Source organism: Tasmannia lanceolata, unplaced genomic scaffold, assembly GCF_043159265.1.
Source record: "Tasmannia lanceolata isolate RefF3 unplaced genomic scaffold, GAP_Taslan_0.1 ptg000006l, whole genome shotgun sequence".
Classification (NCBI taxonomy): Eukaryota; Viridiplantae; Streptophyta; class Magnoliopsida; order Canellales; family Winteraceae; genus Tasmannia; species Tasmannia lanceolata.
In genome coordinates, this window is record NW_027518683.1 from 50,415,951 (window position 1) to 50,439,505 (window position 23,555).

A 23,555-nucleotide genomic window follows, 5' to 3' on the forward strand; every position below is an offset into this window, starting at 1 on the left:
TCCTTTAGACAGTGAGAGCACTAGATGACTCGTCTGTATAGTACCGATCAACAGCTGAATAGCTCGACCAAAGTCCGTCAGTCGCACGTACCGCTTAGCCTAGCAGCACGACACTTGTATTGCTCTCCCACAACCTCGTTTTCATAGAAAGAAAGAGTAAGAGGTGCCAGACGTCATTACTCTCCTTCCCCCCGACCTTACCCATCTTTGGATCACTCACACCCCATAAAGAACTCGTAGTTGAGTCCGGTAATCTAGTTACCTACCCCATTATCTTGCTGGTTCATTTATTTGGTTGAAGTCGAAATTAGACTTGGGTGTCGAAGTGGTTGTCCGGGACCAAGTCCGGACCCCCTAACCCCCTTTATCTGTGATTGTAGGTATGAAACAGAGGTTTTCTATCAGCTGCACGATCATGGATCCGGATTTTGGCCTCATCACTAGGGGTGCAACTCGGCTCGGGTTGGGTCGGGTTGAGGCCAATCCGAACCTGACCCGAGCAACCATTTGGTCAACCCGACCTGACCCGAGGAACCCTTTTTGCCAATCCGAACCCGACCCAACCCAAGATTTTTAGCTTAAAAAATTAAAAAAAATTATTAAAAAAATCGGGTTCACTCGGGCTGGGTTGCCCAAGCCCTCAACCCGAACCCGACCCAAACTCAACCAGGGTTGAGAAAACCCAACCCTTACTAAACCCAACCCGACTTTTTTCTGGGTTGTACCCGTCGGGTTCGGGTTGAGCCCGCCTAAGTTGCACCCCTACCTACTCATCACAGGGTGAGGGAAAAAATAAAAATAAAAATATTAACTAAAAAAATCTAATAATAATTCCATTTTACCAAGAGCGGAATAAGAATACTACCTCTCTAAGGGGAATTAGCATTTTGCCCCCCTTCAACTCATCCTGAGTGTCAATTCCCCTCCGCACTAATTCCGTTCATTTTTTGAACCAAACTATGGGATGATGTGTTTATGAAGGCACCTGGCCAAAAAAATGGGATTCTGTTCTCAAAATAGTAAGATTTGGAGCCCTCGCTAAATATAGAAAAATAAGTGCAAATTTTAATGATTTTTTTCGTAATTCACTTTCATTAAGAATAACTGGTCTAATAAATTTACCCCGTGGAGAACAATCATGGATTATAAATTCCATGCATCCAAAAAACGGCCATCAAGAATAGCTTAGCAACCCATCTCACTCAATTTTTAACTGTTTGGTTGCCACATGCCCTGGCATTCTTAAGTATTTTCCAAGTAAAAAAAAATGCACTTTCTAGTAACCCTATGGTGTTTGGTTGCCAATCTGGCATCGAAATCTCTATAGACTACCAGACAAGTCTCAGATGTTATAACTACATGGCTGGTGGTGACGTGGCATCATCATCCTCCAATTACTTTCCAAGTCAAATTTCTCCAAAAAGGAGGAATTTGGCTTCGAAAAAATTACTCTTTCTCAGCCTTCTCTTTTTTTTCCTATATTAGTAATGACACCCTCTCCCATTGCTGTACCAGAGTGGCAACCAAACACTACTTCACAATTCTACTAGGTAAATCCTAGGTAAATCAATTGTTTGTTTACTCCCTATTGACTACTTATACCATTAATCTACAAGGTAACTTACCTGCATCAAAACAGTCCTACTCCCCTTAAACGAGTGGCGTATCCAAGTGTCACGGACCTTTGGTTTGGGATTAAGGTCCGTGCGGCACTTGCGTTGCCTCACAACAAGCAAGTAAGCCTAGCAAGTTATTGATGATTCTATAACAAGTTACAATAGGATCATGCCAAAAGGTCTACAACTCCTAAGGGTCCCCGATCACCCGTTGACTAGAATGGAATCCCTGCTAGGATATGCACTAGCAATGTATCACTCGATGGCCAACCAAGATCTGAAGGTAAAGAGCTTTAGCAACCAACCCACTTAGCGGCGAGTGGCGACCAAAGGTGCTATAAACAACGACTTTCCAAGACGCAACGAGACGAGCGACGTTCGGATTTTAATACCAACTACGTCCTCACTACAACACGTACATAGGCATGAGTCTTACATATTACATTGATAGACCAAGTCACGGGCCATAGGCCATGCGAACAGCGTTGGACGAAATGGCCACGTGACACAAGGCTTGTGTCATAATAAAACTCGCTCACAAAATCTTATTCGCGCGAAGTATACTAGCAATTTTTTTTGAACAGTATACTAGCAAATTCTCAGAGAATAAAAACAAAGTATCCCTCTGCGCTTCGTCCATCTTGTTCTTCCTCTTCCTCTTCCTCTTCAACCCAAAACCAACGATTTCGTATATTGACTCAAATCACGTTCTGAAAACCCTTTATCATCTCGAACGATGCATTAATCGATATAACAAGACTCAGAACAGTTATAAGTCACGATCTCTTATTCTCAGAGCAGATAAAACGATCCTAATCCTATTCAGGTATTTGTTTTTCAATCGCCCTTCTCATTGTTCTTTTTCTTAGGGTTTTTTGTAGTTCTATAAAACCCTAAAGAGTTCTTTCATTGTTTTTTTTTTAATTTAGGTTTTTATAACAAGGTTGAAAATGGCTATAGCAGCCCCCGGGCAACTCAATCTCGACGAATCACCGTCGTGGGGGTCTCGAAGTGTTGACAATTTCGAGAAATTGGAGCAGATTGGGGAAGGAACATATGGGTGCGTAAAAATGAAAAAAAATAAATCAATCTAATTCATTTATTGGTTTACATTTTATGATTCTGATGCGTACATGTTATGGTGTATCTGATTAGTTACAAAGTATTTATTGTTAGGATTATGCATTTTAGAATTAAAATTTATGATTCTGATGCATACATGTTATGGTGTATATGATTAGTTACAAAGTAGTACTACTTTAGGATTATGCATTTTAGAATTAAATTTTATGATTCTGATCCATACATGTTATGGTGTATATTGTTAGTTACCAAAGTTGTACTGCTTTATTATTAGGATTATGCATTTTAGATTTGTGGGTGTTTGTTACTTATTATGTGTCATGTAAGTGGGTAAATGGGTTGGTGATGTGACACACCTGTGTTGAAGGAGTTGTATCTTAATGAAAATGTAGAGAATTTGTAACCAACATAGGAACTTATGTTTCAGGAGAGTCATGGTTCCTCTAGAATTGAACCGTTAGGAGGTTCGGTTGCCTCGAGTCAAGATTTTTCTCCCTCTTTTCTGTCTTTTCATTGTTTATTTGTGTTACGGCCAATTAGGCATGTAATAGATTCATGTGGTTTATACTCTTGGATGTAGGATTCTGGGGGGTTCTGAAGACTTGAGTTTGGTTATTAGTTGCATCTTTGTTTGTCCAGCAATTAGAGGATAGTTCTTGATCGTACGTTGATACATGCATAGTATGGTGTATATGAGATTGTTACAAGGTAGTTACCCTAGGGTTATGCATTTTAGGTTTGTGGGTGGAAGTTACTGATTATGTGTCATGTAAGTGGGTAAATGGGTTGGTGATGTGGCAAACCCGTGTTCTTGTATTTTAGAAGCCGTATCTTAATGAAAATGCAGAGAATTTTACAGCAAAAAAATAAAAATAAATAAACTTTGTTTTCAGGCGAGTCATGGTTCCTCTCGAAATGAACCGTTAGGAGGTCCTGTTGCCTTGAATCAACCTTTCTCCCCTTCTTTTCTAACCGTTTCCTTGTTTATTTGTGTTACAGCCAATTAGGCACGTACCATACGTCGTTTCATGAAACTGCTTTAGGGGTTGTTCATTAGTGTTTTTCCTGGTAGTGAGGTTGTGAATTTTCAGTGGGCTGAGGAAATCTCTTATCTGAGTTATTGTCCATTTTTGGGATTTCATCGGATATTAAAACTGAGGAAGAGTACCCAATTAGCTATCCCTTTGGCATAATTTGGTATGACATTTCATAGATATCCACTTCCAACTTCTATACATTGTTTAAAAAGGACTAATAAACCTGAAATGGGGAGGATCTAGTGTTAAACACTGCCTATGTTTGTTTATTGTATTTAGTTCTCATGGAAGACTCATATTGGGATTTTAATTTTAGAATTTATGATCCATTAGCTGATTTCATGAACTTTATGTCGTATCATGGATAATTTCTTAGCTCCCTTTATAATAAAATATGAAGTTTCTTGGAGCAATTCTTGTACGGCTGTTTGATTGGATACTTTTTGTTTTCTTGTGGATTTTTCAAATTGCAGTCAGGTATATATGGCTAGGGAAATCAAAACAGGAGAAATTGTTGCTTTGAAAAAGATACGAATGGACAATGAGAGAGAAGGGGTATGTTTTGTTTCTGATTCGTAACGACTATTGTAGTTTACATCCATCGACCATGCCTGTGCATGATTATGGAAAAAAATTACGGAAGTTAACTGTAAAGAAGTTTTTTCGGTTGAAGGGTCTGATCTCTTTAGAAAACGGCTGATTTTTTGTTTGGTTGTGCAGTTTCCAATAACTGCCATACGTGAAATCAAAATTCTAAAGAAGCTGCATCATGAGAACGTAATTCAGTTGAAAGAGATTGTCACTTCACCAGGTGATTTATTTATTTATTTATTTTGCGTTTCTTTGGTCAATAAGTGGTTAGATCTTACATGTACGTATATATCATCTATACTTAAAAATCTGGTTATTCTTGGGATTGTTATCCAGGTCCTGAAAAAGACGAACAAGGAAGGCCAGGTGTGTTCAATTTCTCGTGGAATTCCTTTCAGGATGTATTCTCATTATTTCTTATTGGCTGACTATTGTTTTTAGTTAAAAATTGATCATTTTCAGAGATTATTGTGATGATTTTGTGAGCTGTTGTGTCTAAATGGTGCTTTTAAGGTTGCCTTGAACATTGCTTTTTATCATTGATTTAATGGAACTTTTTGATATTTCCATAATGTCTTGGGTATCATAGATGGTAATAAATACAAGGGTGGCATTTACATGGTTTTCGAATATATGGACCATGATTTGACGGGCCTTTCAGATTTTCCTGGCATGCGGTTCACAGTTCCTCAGATCAAGGTATCATAACTCCATATGGCTTATAGAAAGTTTAGTATACTTAACCAATAAGTTGAACCTTGATATTTTTTTTTTCATTTATCTTTCTTGTCAGTGCTATATGAAGCAGCTCTTGACGGGACTTCATTACTGTCATGTTAATCAAGTACTTCATCGTGACATCAAAGGTTATCATCAAATATTGGGTTGCATCTCTCTCTGGATCAGAATGCTATTTTTGAGGCTGAACTGAATTTATGATGCATATTTCCATGCAGGATCCAATCTTCTAATTGATAATGAGGGAAATTTAAAGCTTGCAGATTTTGGCTTGGCACGCTCTTTTTCTGATGACCATAACGGAAATCTTACAAATCGTGTTATTACTCTGTGGTATAGGTAAATTCTTATACTCACGTTGGTTAGAGTGTGGGTTTCCAAGCAATTAATGTCCTTTCACTTTTCCAGAAAAATGTCCTTCATTTCAAAAAAATAAAAATAAAAGTCCTTTCACTTTTTCCAAGAGTCTTCACCATTTCTCCCTTTTAATTGGTTCGGGGTCATAATGCTTTGGACAGACCTCCTGAGTTGCTGCTTGGAACCACAAAATATGGTCCAGCTGTTGACATGTGGTCTGTTGGTTGTATTTTTGCGGAGCTTCTACAGGGAAAACCAATTTTGCCTGGAAAGAATGAGGTAGTTTGCTGTGTCTCCTTATTGTATAAATGGGGGATTTCAATGGTGGAATGTGTGATATGCTCTCTTGAGTCCATGGTTATTAAATACAGACTAGTTGAATACAGACTAGTTGTGGGTTTACATGGGATGTGCATGATCACTTTAAGCCTGCCTTTATGCTTATATGTACATGTATGTATCATGTATACATGATACATGACCACGTTAAGCTTGCCTTTCATGCACACGTGTGTGTGTGTGTGTGTGTTTTTTTTTTTTTAAATATGCAAGCTTCCTTCAAACTTAATTGTTTTAAAGTGTCTGTCATCTTCTCATTTCATGCAAAATGCACACCATTTCAGCACGTAAGAATCATGGGTGCTCTCCGGAGGCCCATGCACCCGTATCGGGTGCGGGTGCGGTTGGGTACTTTTTGGGAGCGTACAGGGTACGCCACCCAAACATCAAACAAAACGAAAATCCAGGTCGTGCACACCCGGTTCGAATTTAATTGAAAATTACAGATTTACACTAGAGGGGCTGTCCCAATTAACAAGGGGGGATGAATATATCAAAATATATGTAATATATATATAGTAAATTGTAATATATATATATATCCCATAATTAAAACCTAGAAGTAATGTTAGATTTTGGTGAAGTAATATTTGATTTTGGTAATGTTATTGTTTTTTTATTGTTCTCCAATTAAATTGTTTGAATTCTTTAACAAAATATTTAATTTTTAATTTTTATAAATATACAATAAAATTTAAAAATATATTATATTCAGCGTACCCCCAACGTACCCGTGTCCTTTTTTTTTTTTTTAAAGAAAAAATCACGTATTCACGTACCCGTATCGTGTCGTACCCGCACCCCGTACCCGATAAAATAATGAAAGTGAGGCATTTCACTGTTCCAAATGTTATTGTATTATTTATACATAGTAAACGTCAAATACTAGTAAAGATTGGCATCCTAGGTTGAACCCACCCAGTTAATTAAAGCGGGATTACATCTTTATTGGTTTGGTCTTTATGATGAAATTTCAAGAACACTTCCATCAACCTACTATCATTCCCATTCTCCAAAATAGTTAAAATAATAGCTAGTGATAAACCATCGCTCTTCAACTCTATATCCTCACTAAGGTCGAAGTCTTCCCTCCTAAGCTTCTCTTCCTCCAATGCCATCTCTAAACTTGTAACCATCATTACTCGAAGTGCACCTAAAGGAAACCCATTAATTTTTGTTGTTTGAAACGGCAACAAACTTTATTAAAAGCAAATAATAATACAAAGCTACACCAAGTGTAGTATTGCATTGTAATCAAATCATCCCTACAAGTATCACTTTTGCAGATCATTGACCTCCCTAAGAACATCAAAACACATAAGAATCCATATCTTTACAAATATCTCCTCTGTTGAGAATATAAGCCAAATTCCTCAGACTAGTTTCTCCTCATCACCCATCCTATTTGCACTCATGGAGTTTCCGTGGATCCACAACCTCCCATTTAGCTCTTCCATGAAAATTTTATGGCTAATGAGGAGTGAAAGCTTCGACATGATTCGAGTAAAAAACAACAGTGGGACTCGAATATTCTAGAATAATGTCCCTAACTACCACCCATCCACCCACCACCACCACTACGCACGCACACACACACACCCCAAGAAAATCCTTCTCGCTAATGCCAACCCCCCCACCAATGATACTGACTTACCTTTGAAAATGTGTTGATACCTCTCTCTTGTTCTTTATTCCTCTCTTTCTTTGTCTCTCCAAATTGGACCATCACACTGCAAAGGAGTCATCATCTCCACACCCAACCGATATTTTTAAGGTGTGTGCAATTACATCCTTCCAAAAGGTCCCCAACCGAACTTAGGAACACACAACAAAAGCCAAGCCACTCGAGCATTGCATACCAAATCATACCATCCAACATGCAATGAAAGAAAAGTTGACTTGTAATATACACCAGTCAGCCAACCTCCCCAATTTTCTCTCATGTTTTCTTCTTTTAATACTTTAAAAAGGCTTCATCAAGTAGAAATCTTGTGAACCCAGTGCCCAAATATGACCATCGACCTACAAAATATAGACATCATCAGGAATGAGTAAAAGAGTAATGACACTACAATTTCATCATCTTTGTGGTTACGATGACACTACATGCCCTCAACCCACTCTCCTCCCACTAACTCATAACAATTAGACACCTTCACTCTGTCGTTAATTATTCTATAGAGGCATGGAAGGAGCTTACCTAGCGAAATATTCGCTTGAAACCTAATTTTGTCCCCTTATGCCACCTCAAACCTAATCCCCCGTACGATCTCATCATTAACTTGACAAATGGACTGCCAATTCCCCTAGCCCCACCCACCCACCCACCCACACACACAAAAATAAAAATAAAAAATAAAAACAAAAAACAAAAACAACAAAAAAAATTCACGAACCCCGAGGAATTCGAGGTTTCTCATGAATTTAAAGCTCATCCAATATTCTACCCTCACTACATTGGCACTAGCTTCGAAAACCTAGGAACTTCGAGACACATTCTCAAACATATCTAGTTATAGACTCATAGGTCGAGAGAGTGGTATTCTCTATGAGAAAGGATAGGTCCCCTAGTCTTTATGGATTCTGCATGGCATTCTTCCTTGAATGCTGGGAATTCATTCATGATGATCTGATGTCAGTGTTCTTAGAGTGCTATGCTATGAGGGGAGGGAGCTGGACATGAGCTTAGGGGCATCTTTCATTGCAATCTGCCCAAAGCGGGACGGGGCATATTCTCTCAGGGTTTTCAGTAAGATCAATTTGGTGAGGGAACTTGTATGATTATTGCAAAGGTCCTTGTGCCTTTACTCCGTAAGGTGCTTGTTGAAGTATCTTCAAGTGGATTGTTGAGGTAATCTTTCCTGATGATTGAGGGACTCGGGTACACCTTGCACACAGAAACTGTTACGGGCCCTAACAAGAGGAGGGGCGTCTGTTTCAATCTAGAAAAGATTATCAGCCTTAGCTTTGCAGTTGTCTGTCAACAGACAAGTGTGATATTTAGAAAACAGTAGAAGAATCGTAGGTCTTACCTGCATCAGGCTTGGCTACATTTATTTCTTTGCTTATTTTGAAAGGTTAAGATTATACCCACAGAGCTCAGAGTAAGACTTGGCTACATTTCCATTGTCAGAATTTTCCTCAGGGGAGTTCATGGAACCCTTCGCTCCTCTCAAAACAATTTGAGGTGGCATGCTGACTTCGATCAGAAGGGCATGAAAGGTTCTCAGGCACCATAGAGGCTCAACAAGTGAAGGAGCCACAACCTTCAAGGGAGATCCACCGATCACTTTTGACCACTTTGAGTTCAGGATCCCACAGTGCTGGTCAATTAAGTGCTATGGGTCTAGCTGCAGATAAGCAAAAGCCCCACATCCTCTCCCGTTTGACACAAATCGGGCCAAATTAAATATTGTGCGTGACTCATTGGCAGTCCTCTCCCATTGGACAAAAATCGGGCCAAATTAAATAATCTGTGCATAACTAATTGCCCGTCCTCTCAACTTGATTTTCTTGCTATGAATGAGAATGGAACTGAGAATTCACAATAGGATGAGGGTTTTGTCTTGTAACCTTTTCCATAATCCATGGATCTCTCTACATCGCAAATGCGTGGAGGAGGAGAGCCCTGACCGATTGAACTGACAGGCCGCCGAATCAGCTTGAAGAACCCAATCCTCGCATGAGGAGGGGAGAAAGACACTAATCTCCAAACCACCCCCTGAAGTTTAATTCACATTTTCCGGATGAACTAACCATATAAATCAAACTCTACACGCCATCACTCAATGTAGTCATACAGGGGGCAAATGTGGGCTCATCAGGAATTGTTGAAATGAGGCTAACCTTCCGCGAAGTCTCTGGAACCTTGGAGCTTGTTCGCCTCTCCATCGTGTTGACTTTGACACCCCCACCCAACATACACACATTTGAAACTGGAGTAGGAGAGCAGGTCAGACTTGCCCCAAAAATTTTGTTTAGGACGTAATATTGACACACGTCACTCGCCTCCATCAGCCGAGAGGACGCGTGTTCGGAGTCATTATTGCCTTTTTAACATTTATTTTCTATTTCTTTTGCTCATCTTCACAAGTGATGGAGTCCTTTGGGTTTGTGGAAGGTTTTTTACGCTCCGTGTATCGAGTGCTAACCTAAACATCTATCTTTACTTGATAGATTTGGAACTCGCCTCATGTGTAGGATTGTAGGAAAGACAATTCTTCCCGTAACTTCCCCTAAGACCCTTGCTTGGAATTTTGAACTTCTCACGATGCACGAGATATCAAACAATGGCGCTCTAGAATTCATTTTGTAAGTTTGATCAAAATTACGGTGTGCCATGACATCACTGCCTCCACCACTTACTCCGAGGGAGCGAACAGAGGAGCTCTCTTCACCGCCGTTAATCAGTCACCTCTACCGTCGTCGACTACCGCCCGGTCATATAGATCTTTCGCCGGAAGGGATCTGATGACCTCCTCCGAACCTTTTCACTTCACTTCTAACTGTGATCAGGTAGACGGACACCATATGATGCCGGCCAGGAGGTCCGCCATCGAATGAAGAGCTTGTCCCCCTATGGTCATAACCCTAACCCTAGGGTTATCAAGAATTACATCAACAATAGAAGCTTCATCGACTTCTATCACCTTCTCGAAAGTACTGATGATTGCTCTGAACGAAGCCTCTACCCGGAAGTGGAGAGGTACCTCCATAATCACAATCCAGATGGACTCCGCTCCTGACCGGCAAACTGGGTACCACGGGTTGTGGCTCTCCAGAACTCCACCCCTAGCATCCCTACCCATCTTGCACACTCGTGAAGCTTCTTTTCGAACTTTAAACAAAAAGGCTCCTAAGCCTAGGCCTTTAACCTTCACTTGGTTCTGTGTCACCCATCTTCTAGCCGCTCATTTAACGATTTTCTCGGGTTCCAGGACATACCCAGAAACTTCTCCAATCAAACACCGTCTCAGATTTTTGCTCTTTTCCTCCACTATTGATGGATCCGTGACTATCACAGGTTCCTTTCCTCCGTAAGTTACTTTGGCAAAAGGGAGATGCTTTTCACTTGTGTCCTCGTTTCCACCTCTGGCGTCGCTTCCAACACCTACCTTGTTGCTACATTCTCAAATCTCTGTCCATCTTTTTCTTTTCCTGTTGAGTTTTGGTCTTCAGTTTTATCGACATCTCCTTGTTAGCCCTTGATCAGAACTTGGAATAGATTTTACATCTATTACGGAAGCCGAAGTTTCAATACTTGCACTTAGAGCAGCTCCAGTCTCCTTTGTTTTCAAGTCTTCTATTCGTTTTGATCTTTTCTTTGCTCTTTTGAATCCTTGACATCACCTTCTCCAGTTTCTCTCCAACGCTTCTATTCGTTCGTGCTTATCTTCCTTTGCCAAGTCATCCAGATCGGCAATACACACACACACACACACACACACACACACACACACACACACACAGAGAGAGAGAGAGAGAGAGAGAGAGAGAGAGAGAGAGAGAGAGAGAGAGAGAGAGAGAGAGAGAGAGAGAGATGTATTTCTTCATTATTTCAACCTTCAATCTTCTCTTTCCTGCTCTTCCTTTCAATTTCTACTAAAACTGGCTTGGACCATGGCAATCACACCAACATCATTTGATTGAACCTAGCCATTGATCTAACGGTCAGATCTGATTGAAACTTTAGGATTTTCCCCTAAGCCATAACTGACAAGCATACTCAAATCTCAGCCTGATCCAGTGGTGATATTATGATCTATACTCAAGTCTATATTCGAGTATTGGCGAGTATTGTAATTGTGACCCGATCATTCTCACATTTTGATATTATTTTTTAATGGTATTTTTCTGCCACCTACTAGAATCTTGAGAGATCCAAAGGTCAGATATTTGCCAATCGATTAGGACAGTTGCATAATATAGTCATTTTCTCTAATTTTGAAAATCCCTAGTTAATTCTCTTGAAATCCTTAGACTGGATTCCATCTAGTTAACTCTTAGAAATCCATGCATATTATTTCAAATCCTCAAATCATTCCATTACTAGAAATATCCGACATCTGTCCAACTTAGGCAATCCTGGTCCAGCTGGTGTGGGGGTCTCATTTGGATCATACTAAGGCTTCGAGAGTAACCTACTTTGGTTTGGACGGGGTTATTGATTCCAACATGGATGAACTTATGGCCATGTGGGTTAGCGTCAAGTTCTGGGCACACCTTTTGCTTGCGCACCTGAAAATCGAAGGTGACACTAGGAATGTTATCCAATAGCTGAACAACTTGTGTAGCATCCCTTGTAGATTCCTTGATTTGATAGTTGAGATCGTGGTTTGCCTCTCCGGGAGATATATCCTTCCAAAAATGTGGTGGTCGGTGAATGGAAGGGTGGATGAGCTCACTAAAGAGGGAGTGTAGTTATCAGTTTTGATTACTTTCGACGTACACCCCTTGGCCTCGGTGTTCCTTTTCCCTTAGGCTCTGTTAGTTGATGTATTTGCCGCGAAAATTTGGCGGAAACTACTATCCAACCGCATTTCCTTCTTTTGCGTCTTTACCAAGCGGAAAGCAGGCAGAGGCAAAGGAAATCTCTCTCTCTCTCTCTCTCTCTCTCTCTCTACGCCGTCCGATTCTCCTCTCCCACTGCCCTCTGCTCCTCTCTCCCCTCTCATGTTGTCGTTGCTTCTCACCGTCGCTGCTCGCAAATGCCACTCATCGTCATTGGGGCATCACGCTTGCCGTTGGTTCTCACTTAGTCTCTCTCTCTCTCTCTCTCTCTCTCTCTCTCTCTCTCTCTGGTTTTTTTCCCTTCATTCCTGACAATAGAACACCCCTTTTCTCTCTTTCTTTTCTTTCCGTTATCTTTTTCTTTTCTTTTTGCCACTTCATATCCTCAGGTTTTCCGACCTGAGGAACGAAAGTGAACATAACCTTAGGGTCCATTTGAATGTATGTAATGTAGAAATAGAAGCACAAGGAAAATTGATTCTCATTTCTTTACGTTTCTTCTTGATTTGAGAAGAAAGTCAAACAGTAAAAACTGGCTTTCATTTGGAAAATTTACAATCGACAAGGCGACAAGGACGATCATGTGAATAGTAAATGACAACTGAACAATGCTAGGAAAGGGAAAATGTCCTTTTACTTTGATTTTCCCTATTTCGAGTGCAACCATACAGACCCTTGAGTTCATTTCTCCATTTTTTTGAATATATCTATCCACTGTTGATAAAAGGCCGAGTGCACTTAGTCTCAAGCATAATGCGTGAATGTTTTCAACATAAGCCACGGTTGAGTGCACTGGAAACCCTTTTGGGAGTGATCCCTCTTGCTCACAGTTGAGTACACTGGAAACCCAAGTTGACTCTCTTGATTTGGCAAGAGCTGGCTGGATGAAATACAACTCAACTCAACTCAACTAAGCCTTTGTCCCAAACTAGTTGGGGTCGGCTAATGAATCATTTAGAAAATTTTCATGAAGGTGAAAGGATCTACCCGGCTCAAATTAAGTAAGTCTAATCCTGACGCTAGTTGGGTTCGTCTACATGGATCATTTTCTTCCATTCTATCCTATCCAAGATCATGTTCTCTGTTATGTTCCTAGCCCTCAAGCCTTTCCTCAAGTCTTTTCTACCCAAGTTATTTTCGGTCTGCCCCTACCTCTGTTTACTCCATCAACTTGGCACGAGTCACTTCTTCTCACTGGAGCATCCAAGGGCCTACGTTGGATATGCCCAAACCATCTTAAGTGGTTCTCTCTCATCTTCTCCTCAATTGTTGCCACCCCCACCTTTTTACAGATGTCGTCATTTTTAATTCAATCTAACCTTGTGTGGCCACACATCCATCTTCTAAGCATTCACATCTCCACTACACTTATCTAAGCCGGCTGGATGAAATATGGCCTGTTTTTCTCAACCCATCACCCAGTTAATGACCGGGTCGAGTTGGCTTGGGCGAGTAGTGTTGAGGAGCTCTATTTTTGAACTATGATCTAAGCTATTCAATTCAAATTTCATCTCCAAGCCAGCAACCACTAAATTCCTGTTCGCAGCTCTTATATTGCAGTTAAATTGGAGGTACATGATTTTACGCTCCCATATCCTCCTTCCCGTTCCTCTTATCTTTACTATGACCCCCCTTTCACTTTCCAACCATTGAAACAGGTTATGAAGAACGTCCACATTGTCACTGAATCATTTTACTGGTTTCTTCAGTTTTGACATTTGAGGAAACACATTGCATGACCAGTCCTTCCATATGGTGCTATTATTCACACTGTAAATTGATTCTTTCTTGTGTTGAATTGGGTGAATATTTACAGATAGGCTTCTTCTTTTTTTTTCTTTTTTTTGAAGGGTAAAAGGTTACATTACAGATAGGTTTCTTTATGTGCCGATTTTCTCATTTGTTTACTTGTACCGTAGATAACTTTGATATTTTGATCTAAATTTGACATTTTGCCATTGTTCTTTTCGAACCTCTGTATGGCTTTCTTTATGCTGATTTCTACACTATTAATTTCCTGTAAACCTCACAATGAGAAGTTTAATAGTGCCCTTTCTGTGCTTCCATAGCCTGAGCAGTTGAACAAAATTTTTGAGCTCTGTGGAGCTCCTGATGAATTCAATTGGCCTGGGGTTTCCAAGATTCTTTTGTATAACAATTTTAAGCCATCAAGACCAATGAAGAGACGAGTCAGGGAGGTTTTCAAACAGTAAGTAGTCTTATATCGTTCATTTGTGTGCTTGGGTTATCACTGACTCTCATTTTCCATTTTGGGGTGTTTTAGTTTTATATAGTGTTTCTCTGTACACATTGAATTTGTTGAAAGTGAACAGGGGTTTTATTTGTCTCTTTTTTTTAATCTGAAAAGTTGTACAAACTTTTTTTTTCACTCGACAGTTTTGACCGCCATGCTTTGGAGTTACTGGAAAGGATGCTAACTCTAGATCCATCCCAGGTATTGTTTTTACATGAACTCATTTTAAATGAATAGCTTTCTCTCTAGATCCATCCCAGGTATTGTTTATACATGAACTCATTTTAAATGAATAGCTTTCTTGTATTAATACTCATGTAATTTAATCCATGTCACCTGCCCTCGTTTTAGACACAAAGATGACGTGTTTAACCTGAAAATATATATGCTGAAAATTCAGTGGATAATCAAGGACTAGAGTACTGGTACATACAATAATTGCAATGTTGCAGTTTCTGGTTACTCCCCGACCCCATATATGGCTTTATGTTTGCCTCTTGAATTTTAGGTTTTATACCTTGTCTGAAACTTTTTTGCTCATTATGCTTCAACTGTTGTGCATAGCAGCCTCTACAGTTTAAGGCCATGTTTGACTATGCTGAAAAATACTTTTATGAAGAAATTCAGGGAAAATTAAGGCCATGTTTGGCTATGCGGAAAGAACTTTTATAAAGAAAATTCAGTGAAATTTTTCCAGTAAAAAACACAGCTGTAGTGTATGGGTTGCTTCTTTCGAAGTTTTTTGATGAACTTTTATTTACCTGAAAATCAACTTTTTCCTAAAAAATTGGGTTACCAAACTTGTGGAAATTTAATTTTCATGGATTTTTTTTTTCAGTTTAAGCAAATATACCCTAAGCATGAAACTTTTTTGCACATCATGCTTTGACTGAAGTACACTGCACAATTCTCTAAAGACCTGCCTTTGATAATTCACATATTAGTGAACTTGAACCTTATTTCTAGAAAATGTAGGAAACTTGTGCTTTAGGTTTTGATGCTCATGCATAGACTGTTCCACATTCACTTGCAACATTCTCGTATTTTTTCTTGCCTTCCTTTTTTTTTTCCGATTGCTATCAAGTCCCTTCGAAATCTTGAGCGAGGTGACTTTTTTTTTTGTTTTGAAAATTGACATTTATTATTCCAAAGAGTGCCAAATAAGGGCAAGCCGTTCCCTAACAGGCTATAACAGTACCGCCCCTTTCACACAGTAAGATTAGCTTACATATCCGTTATATGCTACCCATCCCCATTCCCCATTACATTACCCAAAAGCCTAACTTGTATCGAATCTAAACAAAAAGTGCCAAATTTGTGGGCCCCACCAAGACAAGATCCATGTCCGCCATACCACACAGACTTATCCACCACATTCCAGCTGGAGAATTCGATTTTCAAAAATCCCACTCGAAGACTTAAAGCTATTGTGCGCCCCTAACCGTGCACGATAGCTAACAACCCGTCTTCACCACCTGATCTCCGGCAGCCTCCACCTCGCACCACCACCAAACTCCAGCGAACCCCCGTTAAATCTGGCAACATAGCTGTTTCTACACTAATCTCCTCCATTTCCTACTTCCACTAACCCTAAAAAGTCAGAATCCGACGACCTCCATTACCGCTGACCACCAAGCCCAACCTCAGGCCACCTCCCATGATCTTGAGTCTGGAACCCACGGCCTCCTACAATCAGATCCGGCAACCCCATTGCTAAATTCGGCAACCCACGGCCTTCCACGATTCCATATCTGGAAACCCACGAGCCTCCCACAACCTCCACGGCCTTCCACGATTCCATATCCGGAAACCCATGGGCCTTCCACGACTCCAGATCTAGCCTTATGGCCTCCACAACTCCAGATCCGGCCTCCACGGGAGAGTCACTCTCCAGATCCGGCTTCCACGGCTCTAAATCCAGCCTCCACGGAGGAGCCACGGCCTTCTACGGCTCCAGCTCTGGCCAACGTCACGGTTGTGTGTGTGTGTGTGTGTGTGTGTGAGAGAGAGAGAGAGAGAGAGAGAGAGAGAGAGAGAGAGAGAGAGAGAGAGAGGCCGGCTCCCCTCCCTCAAGAGATATGACCTTTGGAAAACAATCATATCTCTATTTGGGGCCATCTATAAGTTTTGGGGATTTTCAAGTTCATGTTGTGCTTCTGGAAAGCTCTGACCTGTGGGATTTCGACAATCAACTTCCCCATCAGTGTAACCCTGTGCATTTTGTGGTACATTTGGTATGACTCAACCTCTTTGATATTTGATAGTTTACCGGAAGATGCAACATGTGATGCATAATTTTCAAATGACGAAATGCAAATGGAATAAGTTAAGTACTATAGCGAAACCTCTACTCTTCGCCTTTTCTGAGCTAATTTTATGCAGTTGTAAGCCCACCACATTATTTGTGTAAGCTGCATATATTTGTATTCTGTAGATCTAGTGAATGGTTCACTGACTAATTACCTTACCCCCTTTCTTATATGTAGAGAATATCCGCCAAGGATGCACTCGATGCCGAGTACTTCTGGAATGACCCTTTACCTTGTGATCCTAAGAGGTTTGGCTGCCCCTATATCAGGACTTATTCTGTTATTAAAATCATGTCTAAATCTTTCTAATTGCTCTACTTCCAAATGTGTTCTATCATCTCAAAAATAATCGTATAGTGTACACATCAGACAGAATCACAATTCAGTGGTTTACCAGAATTGATTTACCGGCAGTAAAATTTCAAACATGTAATTCCTGATCAATAATCATTCTTTGATCCCAGCTTACCCAAATATGAATCATCACACGAGTTCCAAACAAAGAAAAAGCGCCAACAACAACGCCATCACGAAGAAACAGCAAAGAGGCAGAGACTACAACATCCACAGCAGCATCAACGCCTCCCTCCCATCCAGCAGACAGGACAAGCTCATCCTCAGCTCAGACCGGGGCCCAACCAGCCCATCCATAATTCCCAACCTCCGGTGGTGGCGGGACCAAGCCATCACTATGGAAAGCCCCGAGGACCTTCCGGGGGGGCAAACAGATTTCCACAGAGTGGAAATCCAAGCGGGGGATACAACCCAAATCGTGGAGGTCAAGGTGGAGGTTACAGTGGTGGGCCATATCCTCCACAAGGACGCGGGCCCCCATATGGTGCAAGTAATATGCCCAACACAGGTCCTAGAGCGAGCAGCAGTTATGGAGTTGGCGCTCCAGATTACCCCCAAGCGGGCCCATATGGTGGTACTTCAGGCACTGGCCGAGGCCCCAACATGATGGGGGGCAATCGCAATCCGCAGTATGGCTGGCCTCAGTAATAGTTGAACTTATTGACATAAGCTTTTTATGGTGACCATGGCAAAGGGAGGATCAACAATGTTCAAATTAGAGACCTCCTGCTCAAAACATCCATGGCAGGTAAGGGACTCTTGAACGCAGTTGGTTCCTTTGGAGTTAAAGTTTTTACATTATCAAATGATTAGTAGGCCTTGGAAACACTGATAAATGGTTATGGAATCCGCTGTATGCAGGCACATATAGACGATGAAATTGTCTACAAACCCAACTATGTCAATAGATTATGGAATCCACTGTATGCAGGCATATTTACCCTTTATTTGTTGGGTTCTATATTAGAGATTTTCTCTGTAGTTTTCTCTTATTGTTGTTTACTATCATAAATTGATTCTCTTGAATGGAGTGAATTTTTTAACCAATTTATTACATTTCTTTGTTTTTTAACCAATATTAGAGATTCACCCTCTTTTCTTCCCCGGGCCACCCCCCTCTAGTGTATTTATGACGACTGCAAGGGGCTGGCCCGAGGAGGACAGGGGGTGAATGTATCATTTCCCTTCTCTGAATATTGGAAAACCCTTGCAGAGGTGGTCCACATGGTGTTGGTCCCATGCCGAATGGAAAAGGCTTGATGGATCAAGTACGTAGGATCATCCAATTAAGGTGTTCTGAACAGCATTTGGCTGAGATCTGCTGATTTGATCGGCAATTATAAGTACGGCCAAATGCCATTAACAAGCCTTGATCGGATGATCTTAGGACCTTCATGTTTAGGGTTCTTCAAAGAAAAGCTAAACCGTTGATTTTTGTATTCCTGGGTTGCCTTGTTTACAAGATCAACGGTCTTGATTTCATATGTATTTCCTACGGTGCCCCTTGTGGGACCAAAAATTTGTCTTTAACCTAACAATTAAGGGCAGTGATATTTTGCCCCCCCCCCCCCCCCCCCCCCCCCCCCCCCCCCCCGAAGAGATACCGTTAGGATTAGGGTTGCAACTTGGGCTGGGTTTTACCCGGCCCGCGTCAACCCGACACGAAAAAGGGCAGGGCCGGGTTTATAGATCTCAGGCAAAGGGTAGGGCCGGGTTTCACATTCCAAAACCCGGTTGATTCTTGGGTCGGGCCGGTTTTAAATGTGAAAAGCCCGACCTGAATTCTTACCCGCAGTGCATATACTTAAATTTTGCGTTATTAACGGTATTTTAGTCTTTTACAATCGGGGGGGGGGGGGCGCACGTGTTAAGGGAGGTCATGCAGTTACGCCACGTGCTAATGTAACTAAGTGGAGTAGTGAAAATATCTTCCTTTCTTACGAAGAAACCGCTAACTTTATAATACCATGCGACACGTGGAGTAAAATCTTCCGTACACATGTAAGTATCTTAATGAGAGTTCCGTTTTCCTTAAAAAATGACGATTGGTGGGACACGTGGACAAAAAGCCGTTAAAGAGGACCAATTCGGCCAAATAGTTTCTTGTTCCACTAAAAGTACCAACATACCCCCCTACGAGGACGGGTCAAGTCACCTGTCATAGGTTTAGCAACGGTGGTATTAATTTGAAAATTAAACCTTTAAATAGGGGTATTTTTTGTCATAAAAAAAGAGTTCCGTTTACGGAAATAGATTTATGTCCTACAAGGGCATGACCTTTAAATCATTCATTTGTTGGCCCCTGTCCTTTATAGGTCATGCCCTCCAAAACCATCTTTATTATATGACAATTAATCTTAGGCTTTGGTTTGTGGAGGCTTGTCATTTTTTGATCTTTTTGAACTACTCATTTTACCTATAATATATCAAAGGGTTAGAGTCCTCCAATAAGGTGGGCCCAGTCAAAGGGGAAGATTTTTTGAATGATGGTCCATATAAGGTGCGCCAGGGCAAAGGGGAAGATTTTTTGAATGATGGTCCATATAAGGTGCGCCAGGGCAGCAAATCAATGGTTTAGATCATTCACATAGGTGGGCCGATTCTATTTTGTTGTGCTTAAATACACCGCCATGTAGCATGTAAAATCTCTTGGTTTTACTTCCAAATTTATATAGGCTACTGATATTTGCATTGCCATGGGAAAAAAGGGCGATGGTGGGAAAAAACCCGGCCCGACCTGACCCGAGAAAGTACCTCGGGTAGGGCCGGGTTTAAGAATCCCGGGTTTTCAAAAAAAAAAGGCCGACCCGAGATAGTTTCTCGGGTAGGGTAGGGTTTTAGAAAACCCGACCCGCCTGACCCGAGTTGCAACCCTAGTTAGGATATACAAAGGGTGGAGGAGCCACCACTAACTCCAGAAGGCTTAAAAGTTAACGATTTCTGTCAAAGGGGAAAAATATCCATCAGGGGCGGGTATCACTGCCCACAATTAACCACTCTTTTGAGAACAAGTCCAGCCAAATTCTGTTGAGATCACCTTGATAGGATAATGTTATGCCCTTGATGCTGCATCGAGCTCCATTTCAGCATGTTTCAACCTGCCATGTCCTCTCTTACCATTAAAGAGTGAGTTTTTCACGATCGTAATTGTAGCTTGATTATCACAGAACAAACTTAAGGATTAATCTTTAAACGGGTCAATGGCATGTCCACGATCAGATTCCTTATTCACTCTGCTTCATCGCTTGCAGAAGCTAGAGCAAAAAATTCTGATTCCATAGATGACAGAGCAGTACAAGTCTGTCTCTTTGACTTCCATGCAACAGAAGCTCCACCCAGTGTAAATACATAACCACTAGTAGATTTATTTGTCTCATAATTCTGAACCCCATGATGCATCAGAATATCCTTCCACGATAGGAGGATGGCCATTATAACATAGAGCATAACATTGAGTACCTTTAAGGTATCTCATCAGCCTCATAAGGGCATCGCAGTGCTTATGGCCAGGATTACTAGTGAAACGACTCAGCATGAAATTGGCAACAGTCAATTTAATTAGATAGTAAGGATCGTTCGATCACTTTGAGCAACTAGGTCCCACTGGAATCAGGATAGCACTTCACGAGGGGACCAAGCTATGAAATTGTCTTGAGAAAGGCAAAGGCCTGTTTTTATGATTAGGAAGTGGGTTTGCTTGGGATTTTGCAGTGAGTTGATACATTGGTAAGAGATTGGCGAAGATCTTGTGAGAGATTTTGAGTATTTGGGTGTGTTGTCTTGGTAATTTGGTATTGTCCATATTTTTTAGGGATTTGCTAGCGTCCATCGCGAAAGGCATTTCGCGGATGGTCTGTTGCATCTGACAGCAACCACCTCGTGAGTGAAGACAAAATCTGCTGAAAAGTGAGCATGTGTGGCTGCTGTAAGATGCAACAAACCATCCACAAAATGCCTTTTGTGACGGACGCTAGCAAATCTGTTACATGCCTAGATGGGTCCCACAATAGTAGAATAAATTAGTTGGATTTAAAGATTTGTTTATTTGATTGCTTGTACGGTAGATTAGGCAAGTAGCGTGGATTAAGGAACTAGACTTGATTCGGCTACTAGCCAAGATTAGATTAGTCTTTATTTAGTTATTTCCATTGTTATCATAAGATCTTTCTAGATCTTTCTATGTAATAAAACACTAATTTGCTTTTCTATAATTTAATGAAGAAATATCTTAGAATTATGTCTTTTTTGCACAAAGGAGGACTGATCCTTCCCTCGAAGTGGATCAAGAGGCTAATTTTCCCTCTAAGAAGATTAATCACGTTACAAAGGGTTCGTAACAAAATCCCTATTTGTTTAGGGAAATGATTTCAACACAGACATCTTTTGATACAAGACGCTCATGTTTCTTGTCTTTTATATTTAAAGAGCCGTAAAAGGGTTTTTACTGTCCCCAAAAAGCACTTACCTGACAATTAAATGCTAGAAGACAAGATACATGAGCGCATGTATCAAAACATAGTTGTGCTGAAATCATTTCCCTTTTTTTAATATGCTCTGCCACATTATCAGTTTGTCATATATGTAGAAAGGGCCGCGAAATGCCTTCTGCGATGGACCCTAGCAATCACATGTAGAAAAGTATTTTTGGGCGCTGCTATTCCCCCTGGAGGCTATTCCCCCCTACGGCTCACTAACGGGAAAAGTGAGGCGTAACCATAAATCACGTTTCCTATCTACTTTTTACCGGTGACACTACCCAATCCGGTCTCTCTCTTCAACATGCATGAACGGTTCGTAGGCCCAATTAATTTGTTTTAATCTGTGAGCAAGGTAGGCCCCACCATAGGGTGATCCAAACCATCCATTCGATGGCCCACAACGTAAATAGGTTGCACCCAAAAATATCATTTCCAAAGGATGATCCTAGCACTCTGATCTAAAGAGAAACTGCAAGTTATAGAAACCTCCGTAGATTGGAGGGTTGCGATCATCCCATGGAAATGATTTTTGGGGCACAACCTATTTACGTTGTGGCCCATCAAATGGATGGTTTGGATCATCCTATGGTTCAGGTCGTACAATAAAATTAAGGCCCCATTATAGGCCCCACTTATATTTTCAAAATGAAGTGTACGGTCCACACAATGGGGTGATCCAAGCCGTCCATTTGATGGGCCGCAACGTAAATAGGTCGTGCCCCCAAAATCATTTTAAGAGGATGATCCCAACCCTCCGATCTATAAGGTTTCCATAATATGCAGTTTCTCTTTAGATCGGAGGGTTGCGATCATCCTGTGGAAATGATTTTTTTAGGATAAAACCTATTTACGTTGTAGCCCATCAAATGGAAGGTTTGGATCATCCTATGGTGTTGGCCGTATGGTTCATTTTGAAAAACATGGGTGGGGCCTACGTTGCTCAAAGATTTAAACAAATTAATTGTTTTGCCCACCAACCGTTCATGGTAGGAGACCGGCTGTAAAGTGGGGGTAGGGGGGAATATCACTGCCCTTTCTGTTTTCCTCAGCATGTGTTCATTCTCTGTTGGGCCACAATGTAAATAGGTTGTGCTGCAAAAATCATTTGCATGGGATGATCGCAACCCTCCAATCTATAGAGGTTTCCATAACTTGCAGTTTCTCTTTAGATCCGAGGGCTAGGATCACCCCTTGGAATTCATATTTTGGGGTGAAACCTATTTACGTTGAGGGCTATCGAATGGATGGTTTGGATCATCCTATAGTGGGGGCCTACCTTGCTTGATGTAGTGTTGTATGGCTGTAGAGTAGAGGGGGGTGATTTTATCCTAAAAGGAGAGAGAAAAAGGGAGTGACTACTTAGACGGTAAAAAGTAGATAGGAAATATGAGAAAATGATGTGTATGCCCCTTTTGATCACCAGGGACACCCAGCGCCAGTGTACGTTGCAATCAAATCAACCAGAATTTTCTGACATCAAGTACATTAGCCACCCTTTTGTCATTGATACACTGACACTGGTGTCCGTGGTGATCAAAAGGGGCGTAAATATCACTACCCGAAATATGCTTTATAGTTAGTGGGCCGTCAAGAGGGGTGAAAATAGCCAGCAGGGGGGATATCAGTGCCCAAGTCAGAATATATACGGTGCCCATTTTAAGAGAAATTATATGCTATACCACCCTTGATATTTGATCAACAGCAGCCCATCAAATGGACAGTTTGGAAATGATTTTTTATATACCGCCCTTGGTATAATTCCTTTATATATTGGAGGGCTAGGATCATCGAATGGAAATGATTTATATTGGCACAACCATTCACCACTTTACATTGTGGCCAATCAAATGGATGGTTTGGATCATCATATATGGTGTAAGCCGTACAGT

The 23,555-nt window shown here is 41.0% G+C and overlaps 1 protein-coding gene across 2 annotated transcripts; it reads left to right on the forward strand.

Annotated features, from left to right (window-relative positions):
* The first annotated feature begins 2,225 nt into the window (after positions 1-2,225).
* Positions 2,226-18,235, forward strand: LOC143880489 (cyclin-dependent kinase C-1-like). 2 transcript variants are annotated; one of them, XR_013251727.1, is made up of 14 exons: positions 2,226-2,442; positions 2,546-2,676; positions 4,210-4,291; positions 4,457-4,547; positions 4,664-4,693; positions 4,917-5,026; positions 5,121-5,193; positions 5,284-5,404; positions 5,584-5,701; positions 14,341-14,480; positions 14,669-14,726; positions 17,012-17,082; positions 17,299-17,936; positions 18,050-18,235. XR_013251727.1 is itself a non-coding variant. In XM_077383536.1 (13 exons), the coding sequence occupies exons 2-13, from the start codon at positions 2,567-2,569 to the stop codon at positions 17,834-17,836; spliced, it is 1,542 nt and encodes a 513-aa protein (XP_077239651.1). In that variant the 5' UTR covers positions 2,226-2,442; positions 2,546-2,566; the 3' UTR covers positions 17,837-18,235. The 2 variants fall into 2 exon arrangements, 1 of the variants encoding a protein (XP_077239651.1); XM_077383536.1 differs by having other exon boundaries at positions 17,299-18,235.
* Positions 18,236-23,555: the final 5,320 nt, after the last annotated feature.